Raw genomic sequence first — 10,722 nt, forward strand, 5'->3', positions numbered from 1 at the left:
TCTGAAAATCACATCCCAAAAATTCTGTTCCAGAAAGTTTTGTTTTAAAAAAATCCGAAAAACTTATTTTGAAAAGTCTCCAAAATATGTAATTGGAAAATTACTTAAAAATCTAAGGGTATGAACAAATCAATCATGGGGGTGCAGGAAGTAAAATCCTTATCTTGCCTTGAGCAGAAAGAAGGTTTCATCGGTTTCTCAATCATCACCTTGCGGTTGATTTGATTTGAACGAAAATATTATTCGTCACAACGAGAAATACATCTGATATTTATTTTCTTTTTCTTAAATATTTGTATAAAATTAGTAGAAAATATTTCTTATTAATTGTTATCATTACATAGTAGTTTAAAAAGTAAAACCATATTATATTAAAAGATTTGTTAACATTTTTTCTTAGGAAAAACGCAACTAATCATTCTTCTAATTTACACAAATTCAACCAGAAACAATCTGTTCTCAGATCTCATCTCTTTTGAGAGGAGTTCGTGATGGTAATGATGTCCTAAATTTGTATATCTGATTAGACATGAATTAGTAATCATCACCCAATATTATTTCAACAGTGATATTTTAACAATTCTTTTTTAACAACTTTTTGACAAGTGTTATATTTTATTAATTTGTTTGAATTTATTCTAAAAAAATATTTAAAACGGATTAATCACAATCATGTATGCATTGTTAAAAAATTGTAAAAAATAGTGTTAAAAGAGACTTTTTTTTCCATATTATTTTCTTTTCCTTCTTTTTTTATTTTCACTATTCCACGAGTCACTTTCATGCTGACCGGGATTAGGAAGCTATCAATTTTTCTCTATTTTCTTCCACTCCTCAATCTCCGCAAGGTGCTACGCAACGTGGCCATCACAAAATCATTATTCAGGATAGCTATAAAAAAAAAACAAAAGAGAACCTCATCTTCAGCAACATAAATTAATACATTAAGACCAAAATTAAATAAAAATTATCATCACAAATAATGCTTCCACACCCTTTAAAATATTCAATTTCAAAATTGGCTACTGTGGATAGGAGGGACAGAGAACAGCTCAAACAAATGTTTCTTTTTCTTTGTTGCCTATGTCGACGTTCGTTAGTGGTCACATTATACTATATTCCCATGACCCCAATTGAAATATTCTTGGTTTTAAAGAGAGAGAAAAAGAAAGGTCAAATCTTTCGTTAGGGATTATGTCTTATGTCATTATATCTCACCATCTAGGTCGTGTTTCTCGACGCAATCAATGTTGAACATTAGAAAAAAAAAAAAAAAAAAAAAAAACAACCTTTTCCAACATTACAAGTAACGCAGGCAAAATTGCATCTATGCATTGAACTCATGATCTTTTAAATCAGGATTTATGGATTAGTGCCTAGATTGAGCATAGGCTGTGTGCAATTTATAAAGACTGGTGGTGTTATAAATTATAGCCTCTGACAAAAAATTTCACCTGTTTCATTAATTTGAAAGCATGGAAATGCAAGATGTACAAGCTGTCACTTATTCATATTTTAAAGAAGTTGGCATGATTCGCGAGGCCTGAGCAACGGGAAACTGGTTTGAAATTGAAAGGGTGAAGAGTGGGAAAGAGAGAAAGAAAAAGGTTAAAAAGAAAACAAAAAGGAAGGTGAGGACATGAATAATTAAAAAGGGAAGAAAAGGAAGAAAGAAAAGAGGGTAATGATTCGTTGTAGATGGCATGGTGTGTGGTGAGTGTGGTGACTGATAACCTGGAAAAGAAAGAAGTTGGTGAAGACTCAGTTTCAGAGAATTGAGAAACAACATTATTATCAATGGTGGGTCTCTCTGCTATTATTATTCATTTCATTACCCTCTAATCAAAAGTAGGTTACACAGGTAAAAAACTTCCATTTACTCTTAAGATTCAACATGTGCATCTGCCCCTACTCCTTTTATCATTAATCTTTGCTTCTCTCTCACTTTTCACCAAAACACACCCGATAAGTGTTTAAATTTAAAATATATTAAAATTTCTCGGTGGATTGGGACGAAGATGACTCCTGTATAGCAATTCGATCTTGTTGAACGTTTGTTCTTCTACGTGTTCTGGTAACCGATTAGTTTAAGGAGTGATCTATAACCGGTTGTTTGCTCCTCTCCTTATGGTGATGGTTTAAGGGATGATTTATAGAAGATATTCCGATGCTAAAGTTTATAAAAATTTGATAAATTAATTTATTTTTTAATAATCATTAATACTAATCTTAATCACTCATTAATAACAATTATCGTATTAATTACATTTTAAAGTTGTGGTGATCCTAAAATTCTTTTCTATATCCCATCATTCAATCCACTCCACCTAGCATACAATCTTATTTGATTGGCCAACTCTTAGCTCATAGTAACAATTTTGGATAGATAAGTGTTTAAATTTGAAAATTTGGAAAATTTATTCTTCAAGTTGTTTCTTTGAGATATATATTGGCTTATGAAAGCATTTTTGCCCGTATGGCAACCAACTATATATATTTATATAGATTAGTTCATTAGATTAGAGCTTTTTTAATGATGCAGTTATTTTGAAAGTTGCTTGTTTCTGAAGTTTACAATCAGAGACAAACATGAAATGTCAAAGGAGAAGAATATTCCAAGCATAAGGAAGATTATTAAGGAGGCGGCTCAAAATTGGTCGGATCATCACTGTCAATTTTTTTCATTTGGTCTATACAAAGAATATTAATATTTCCGATTATACTGTAACAACCAATTTCAAATCTCAACATTATCAACTTCCACGCTAGATATACGTTAAAAATCACAAAAAAAAAATAGGTATTGACTTTTAGCTTTTTCTTATAGTGAATTGTTTTTATTTTCTAAAAAAATTATAATGATTTTATTGGTGTATTCATTTATGTTTTCATGGAAAACAATGAAAATAGAGAAAAAAAAGTTAGGGAGGAAACGCTAAAAGCACGTTCTCGAAATGAAAAGTAACAAAAATGGCTAAAGGAAGAGAGAGAGAGAGAGTAAAAGCAAAACCAACGGTCCCATGCCATGTTGACTTCTCACCATAAAAGAAACAACAGAAAAATAAAAATAAAAACTGACGAATGACGTGGGCAGTGCACGATGATTACACGTGTCAAATCAAAAAATGCGTACATTTGTGGCCCGACTAAACAACAACCTTTTCTCTCTCTTCATCTTTTCAAAAGTTGGTAAAACATTGGCACCCATGGTTTGGCTTATGTTTTACACTGAAAACATATAGAGAGACGCAGAGAGAATCTTCCATGTTTCTTACGCACTCTTCTCTCTCTTCTTGCAACCATTACCAGAGCATGCACATCATAAACCATGCGTTTTATTACGCTTATGTCTCTTCCGTCTTTCTTAATTCACATGTCACTGCCCTACTCAGACATTATCATCAACAACAACAACAATAATAATAAGGTTTCTGAATTGGTCGTGTCGTGTCCATGGCTGTGTCCAACGGCGTCGAAGCAGTGTTAGAGTTTCTGCGGAAGAATGGCTTGTCGGAGGCGGAGTCCGCGCTCCGAGAAGACATCATCGAGAACACCGACCTCGGAAACTTCGACTACGAGAAGTTCTTCTTCCCCATGGTCCCGCCGCCGCCGCCGGTCAGAGTCCGATCCTTCTCCCGACCGTCCGAGCTCGCCGCCGCGGACGACGGCTCCTCCAAATCCAGCGCGGACGAGTTCGTCACCATCGATTCTTCCACTTCTCACGTCTCTTCTTCAGGTACTCCAAATTCAAATTGAAAATGAAATTCAAATCAAGTTTAGTGCTTATGCTCAATTGCATGGGTTGATAAGTGACTGATCACTCTCTGTTCTATTTAACGGAGACCTAAGCAGTTACTGTTGGATGTTTTCTACTCCGTGCTGCTACTGCTACTATTGAATTGGATGCTTTTTTAGTTTTTTTACACTTAGGTGTTTTCAATTTGTAAATTAGGATCGCGTAATTGATCATCTATATTTGATGTCCTGTGTTTAGTTTTGTTGATCACACAGCTCAATTGCATGCGTATTAATTCAGCATTATATATATATAGAACAATTCATTTTAGGGGATGCAGAGTATTAGTGGTTTCGTACTGGAAAAAAAGTGCTGGTATTTAATTTTTGTTAGAAATACACGATTTAGCAATCCGTGGAAACATCAATTTCTTTGAGTGATGCCATTCACGAATATTCGAGAATGGAGCATCCTAAAACCTAGTTGTTTTTGCAGAATTCGTAAATCCATATGGAATCCGTTCCTCGTCTCAGACTCAGAATGATTCGGAGTCTTCGTCTGAAAGATTATCTCAGTTTGGCACAGCACGTGATTATCACGATTTTGATATGCAAAATGAACCGTATTGGTATAATGAAAAAGATGAAGACTATTTCATGACTCCTAATTTTGAAGGGCCAGACTATTTTGCGTATCAGAGTGAAGATAAGTTTGTCATGACAGCAGAAACGGACAACCAACGGGACAATTCTCTGCATCTTGGTTCCAACTATGAAGAATTTCAATTAAAGGGGAATAGTAATGGTGGTTACATGGACAAGGCATGCCTTGATAATCATTCCTCTGTAGTGGATGGAACTGTGACTCATTCAAAAGGGTTTTGTCATGTTGATAACAAGGACCAGTTTAAAGGGGAATTAGAGGGTAAGGCTGAGAAACCCAGTGTTTCCTGCAGTTGTGAAGTTCCATTTTGCAAAAGCAGTCCTGGTTCTGGAGGTTCTTGCAGTCTGGATCCTACAAACTTCAATTACCCTAACTTGAAGGAAATCCATCTGAACAATTTTCATTTGGGGGTTGTTGGGGACGTTAACTCTTTTGATTCTACTTCAGAGCTAACTCTGAATCAAAGTTTTGACCACTACACTAAAAACGACAGCAGTAAGGAGTACAAGGGTCCTTACGACTTAACTATCGAAGTTATTGATAAAAATCTACCAAATGGACTTGACACCTTTAAAGCACAACTTGGTGGAGAATTAACTGAAGACTGTCAAGATCCAGAGCTTGCTGCAGATGGAGAGGATACAACTGATGATGAGCTCTTGAAGTATACTCAAGAGGAGGAATACGAAGTGTTTGATCTGAGAATTATACATAGAAAGAACAGGTTTTGAAAGATGATCTTGTGTCTTAAACTTTCGTTTCTAACAAATATTCCTGGTAATGCTTGTGAATAAGTTGATTTTGGATGTGTAGAAGTTTAGGAATTATTAGAATTTGAAATTAAATGCCGCTTTTTTCCTTTATACTTTTTTTAATTTCGAGCTTACAACTTTTTTTAGTTGGCATTAACTAAGTTCATGATTATTTGGACTCCGTATTTATTTCTTATGAAATTTGAATTGTGGCTTTGCACTTTTGCTCCTTATGTGTGTTTAGATAAACTTACATTGTATTTGAGTATGATTCGCTATGGTCATTATTGCATCTACAGGACCGGATTTGAAGAAAACAAGGAACTTCCGATTGTGCTAAATACAGTCTTGGCTGGAAGGTATTATTTGACCGAGTATCTTGGTTCAGCTGCCTTCAGTAGGGTTGTTCAGGCACATGACCTTCAGACTGGGATAGATGTTTGTTTGAAGATTATTAAAAATGACAAAGACTTCTTTGATCAAAGCTTAGATGAAATCAAGCTTCTGAAACTTGTCAATAAGGGTGACCCAGCAGATAAACATCACATTTTGCGCCTTTATGACTATTTCTACCATCAGGTATGTCTTATACATCTGAATTGATTTCGTGGAACGTACGCAAACGTTCAGTTCAAACTATATGCAAAATTATACTTGCTTAACAGGGAAACTATGGACTATAGAGCTAGAGCACAAATAAATCTTTTTCATGTAGCTTTTAGAATGATCTAATGGAAATTTATCATTAAAATTTATTTACATATCTTCTCCCATTCTGTTCAGTCTTAAGTTGCTTATATTGAATCAAAACTCCACAGGAGCATTTATTCATTGTAACTGAACTTCTGCGAGCAAACTTGTATGAATTTCAGAAATTCAACCAAGAATCTGGAGGGGAAGCATATTTTACATTAAAGAGATTGCAGGTTTGTTCAAATTGAAGAAAAGTTTGTGTACCTATTGCACATGATTATTTATTCAGTTATTGTATTGCTAGAGATGGTTGTCTTAAGCACAGTGTTGATCCTTCACAACTTTGACGATCATGAATACCTGTCTCCTACTAATACATACCTATCCATTATTAGATAGTTAATTCAGCTATTTGAATAGAATTGCTTCTTGCCAGAAATAGTCAAGTTTTTTAAATGATTAGGGTAGTTATTTGCAGATCATTACTCGTCAGTGTTTGGAAGCATTGCAATACTTGCATGGCTTGGGAATTGTTCACTGTGACCTGAAGCCAGAAAACATTCTAATCAAAAGTTACAAAAGATGTGAGATAAAGGTTATTGATCTTGGAAGTAGTTGCTTCCAAACAGACAATCTGTGCCTATATGTACAGTCCAGATCCTATAGAGCTCCTGAAGTGATGTTAGGTCTTCAATATGATGAGAAGATTGATATATGGTCCCTAGGATGCATCTTGGCGGAGCTATGCTCTGGGGAAGTATGTTCTAATCTGCCTTTCCTTTATGATATTAATCAAATACAGTTTTCTCTGGTTTTAACATGAGCAAGGAATTTGCTTTTCTTTCATACAGTTAAATCAGATTTTCAGTTGGTAATATAATATAGTTGTGGAATAATTTATTTTCAAATAGTTTTTTGTTACTTAATTATTCTGAATTGTAATCTCTTCTGCAGGTGCTGTTCCCAAATGATGCAGTTGTGATGATTCTGGCACGCATAATTGGAATGTTTGGTTCTATTGATATGGAAATGTTGGTGAAAGGACAAGAAACACACAAGTACTTCACCAAAGAATATGATATTTATTATATAAATGAGGTTTGTTTCCCCAATTTTTTTCCTTTGCATAGCTATTCCTTTTTTTATCATATTTGTCGTTTGGGTGAAATCTTAGGTGAAAAAACATTCTATTCTGGCTGCCGACTGCAGCTCACATTTACTCATTTACTTGGACGGGGGAAATAGCAAAATTTTCTCTTGTTTCTAGAAGTGTACTAACCTGATATGATATAGTTAAGACGAGAATGTAGCACATTTTCATTTTCTTTATGAGCCCTGATTAAATCTTATCACTCTTCTTACCAAAAGAATCTTACATTCTTAATAATCCTTATTATGGTCAGTATCAAATCTTCGAGGGGCAATCTGCGAAATTCTACTATCTTTTCTCAGAATATATTAGCAACGTGAAGTTGATGTGAAGAAAAACTGAGATGGATTAGTACGTTTATTTTAATTGAGAAAATAGAGTAATTGAAAGAGGAGTATAGATAGATATGTACTAGTTGTCTGCAAATAAGGATAAAAAATAAAAAGCCCCTTCATTCATCGACATAATCAATTTTTAACTGTTAGATGGATAATACTAGAGTTTCTTTTATCCGTTAGAATTGAACATTTGTTAGAAAGTTTACAATAACTTAAAAACTCTACTCCAACAAGCCAGACCCCCTTGATTACTACTTCAATTAACATAGCTAGAGGATAAAGCAGGTAAAAAGGAAATAATGCTAAAACTAACATTTCTTCGTATCCTCATTACACAAAAACAACACCTTAAAATAGCCTACTGCTACTAGCCTATTGGATGACAACCCTACAGGTCTAATAATCAAACTTCAGAAAATAATAAAAGAAAACACAAAACAATAAAATGTTAATTAATTGCAATAATTTAGCCCCATCTTTGAAGTTTGAACTACTTGGGGGTGGGTCTGTTTGGATTTCAATTCCCAAACCAATTTCCAATTTTCATTAAACACTGCACCAACATATTTGAATTTTTGTTTTTTCAGATTCAGTTAGAATGAAATCTCAGCTCAAATTCCAATTCACTTAAAAGCTACAATTGACTTAGAAGCTACAATAAGTTGGTGTTTTTCAACTCCAATTGAATTCAACTCAACTTAATTTCCTAACTGCATTTCAAACTCACACTCAGAGTGGGTGTATTTGGATTTCAATTAAAACATCCAAACCAACTTTTAGTTTTCACTAAACATTTTGTCAACATATTTAACACTTTTTCTCAAATCAAGTTTAAAAAGAAAGTTCAAATCAAATCCCAATTAACTTAAAAGCTCCAAATAGTTACTTTCTTTTCACTTCAAATTCTAATTAACTCAAAAGGTACAATGGGTTACTTTTTTTCAACTCCTGTTGAATTCAAACAAACACTTAGTTTCAGGCCTAGAGTCTCCATCCTATCATGAATCCTTCTAAATTCTATTTCAGTTGTTTCCAACCAATCTTTAATGTTATACACTCTACACAGGAGACTGATCAACTGGAGTTCTTGATTCCAGAAGAGTCATCATTGGAGCAGCACCTACAGGTTACTGATACTATGTTTATCAACTTTATCAGATACCTACTCTGCGTCAACCCTAAAAGAAGGCCTACTGCAAGACAAGCACTAAAGCATCCATGGCTTTCTTATGTTTACTAATCCTTTCTCTGGTGGAAAGTTCAGTAATTCCATTGGAGTTATCCACATCTCATGATCTCTTCTGCTTATATTATGCATATAGCAAAGCTTGCAATCACAATTTTGGTTTGTTTATAGGCACACCGAGTGTCACTGTCTCATTCTGTATATTTCTTTTTTGCCTGTTGATTTATAGTTTGCTCATTGTACAAAATTTCTTCCCATTATTTTTTTGCCTTCCACGAATGGAGAGGTTATCAGAATAACATTTTCTTGTCACCCCATTTGGTTCTAACATGATATCACATAATTCAGGGGTTACATGAATTCACTGGATTTGGATTAATTTACTTTCTTTACAGCAAAAAAAATGGAAGTTTCTCCCTGATCGATGCTGCTAATTCAGAGGCCAGCCTTTGTAATTGTAAGTTTCATTCAAGCACTGAGATTAGATCAGATATTCAATCCTTACTTTATGATATACAAAAAAAAAATAAAAATTCTCACTGGTAAACATCAATATTTTTATTTATTTTCTTGTGAGACATGAATTTATTATTATTTGTCACTTTTATCATATGTTTTTCAATTTAATTATTCAATTTTCAAAATTTTATTTTATGTTCAATTTACTTCTTTCCTCTTTTATCCTAAGTTTCAGTTATTAATGACTTGTTATTTTACTCAGTTGTTTATTTCAAACGATCACCTTCTTTACAATTTAAAAAATTAAAACCGTGTTTAATTTCATGTATATTTTCTAAATTCTGTTGACATAATTTTAACACTTTCACTAATATTGCTGTAAAGTCTACTTTAAATTTGTATGTTATAAATATTTCTCAACAACATAAATTTTTTAACGAATCTGTTAAATATCTTATCTAATATACTATTAAACAATTATACAAGTATATATCAATCGAAGTGAATTTTGAAAATGTGTGTAATAAATTAATATAAATTTAACTTTAGATATATTTATTGTTTTCAATAATAGAACATCAAGTCTACCATATTGTTGATAAAAATTAAAACTACTTGAATATAAGCACTTCATTAAATAAATTCAATTTTACATAATAGTGGGTATTTTTTAAAATATAGAATCATACAGCAGCAAAATGTTGATTTATTTATCTAAAAATGTGAAATGTGTAAGGAATAAATTAATATAAATTTAACTTTAGATATATTTATTGTCTTCAATAATAGAACATCAAGTCTACCATATTGTTGATAAAAATTAAAACTATTTGAATGCAACCACTTCATTAAATAAATTCAATTTTACATAATATTAAAATATAGAATTATACAGCAGCAAAGTGTTTTATTTATCTTAAAATGTGAACAATACTATCAATGAGCCATTATCAAGACAATTGAATTCATAAAATTTAATTTCCAACTTGAGAAATCTGTATGTAATGGCATTGATTTCTATTCCTGATTTTGAAATTATATATATAATCATCTATTTTTGACATAAATCACTTAAATACAGTTCAGGATCAAAGGTCCAATTAAGGAAATGCTATATAATTTCTTCTAAATTACAAAATAAGAAGTTAACAAAAACTGTTACCGAAGTTTTAAAATTTTTTATAATACATTTGTCAAATTGAATATTTATTAATATCGGGCATTAAATTTGGAGAAAATTCAGTAATAAAATAAAATGAGACTAATTTGTACAAAATAAAATAAAACTAAAGGTTGTTCTTTTATGAATGTAACAGTTTTTCAACTAATTAAGGAATAATATTTATTATATTAATATTTGTTTCACTATTCAATAGAGATGTTACACGTATAAAATTGTTTACACATCTTATAAATTTCTAACGTCGTTTATTTTTCATTCATTCTGTAATAGATTCGGAATAAATGGAAGGTGACATATGGAGATTTAGTATAACTAGTAAACCTATTTCTATCATAATAAATTTAACTTTTTATTACAAAATTATCAGACAACTTATTATAACTAGTCACAATAAATCATCATTTGTTTTATATATTTTTTTTCATTGTTTTAACACTAAGTAATAATATAAGCTAGAAAAAAAAAAATATAATCTAAAATAGCTAAATGTAAGAAAAGTATTCAATAACACAATATGAGAGAATTTAGAATAACTTAAATATAAAATAATAGCCCTTTAAAA

The 10,722-nt window shown here is 32.0% G+C and overlaps 1 protein-coding gene across 2 annotated transcripts; it reads left to right on the forward strand.

The window, feature by feature from the left end:
- The first annotated feature begins 3,181 nt into the window (after positions 1-3,181).
- On the forward strand, positions 3,182-8,750 carry LOC106765087 (dual specificity tyrosine-phosphorylation-regulated kinase mbk-2). 2 transcript variants are annotated; one of them, XM_022781965.1, is made up of 7 exons: positions 3,182-3,736; positions 4,232-5,123; positions 5,451-5,730; positions 6,024-6,077; positions 6,323-6,601; positions 6,799-6,942; positions 8,399-8,750. In XM_022781965.1, exons 1-7 carry the CDS (start codon positions 3,454-3,456, stop codon positions 8,570-8,572), a joined length of 2,106 nt encoding a protein of 701 aa, XP_022637686.1. In that variant the 5' UTR covers positions 3,182-3,453; the 3' UTR covers positions 8,573-8,750. The 2 variants fall into 2 exon arrangements, with proteins under 2 accessions (XP_022637686.1, XP_014505070.1); XM_014649584.2 differs by having other exon boundaries at positions 3,183-3,736; positions 5,970-6,077.
- The last annotated feature ends 1,972 nt before the right edge of the window (positions 8,751-10,722 follow it).

The sequence above is a fragment of the Vigna radiata genome, chromosome 6, assembly GCF_000741045.1.
Source record: "Vigna radiata var. radiata cultivar VC1973A chromosome 6, Vradiata_ver6, whole genome shotgun sequence".
NCBI lineage: Eukaryota > Viridiplantae > Streptophyta > Magnoliopsida > Fabales > Fabaceae > Vigna > Vigna radiata.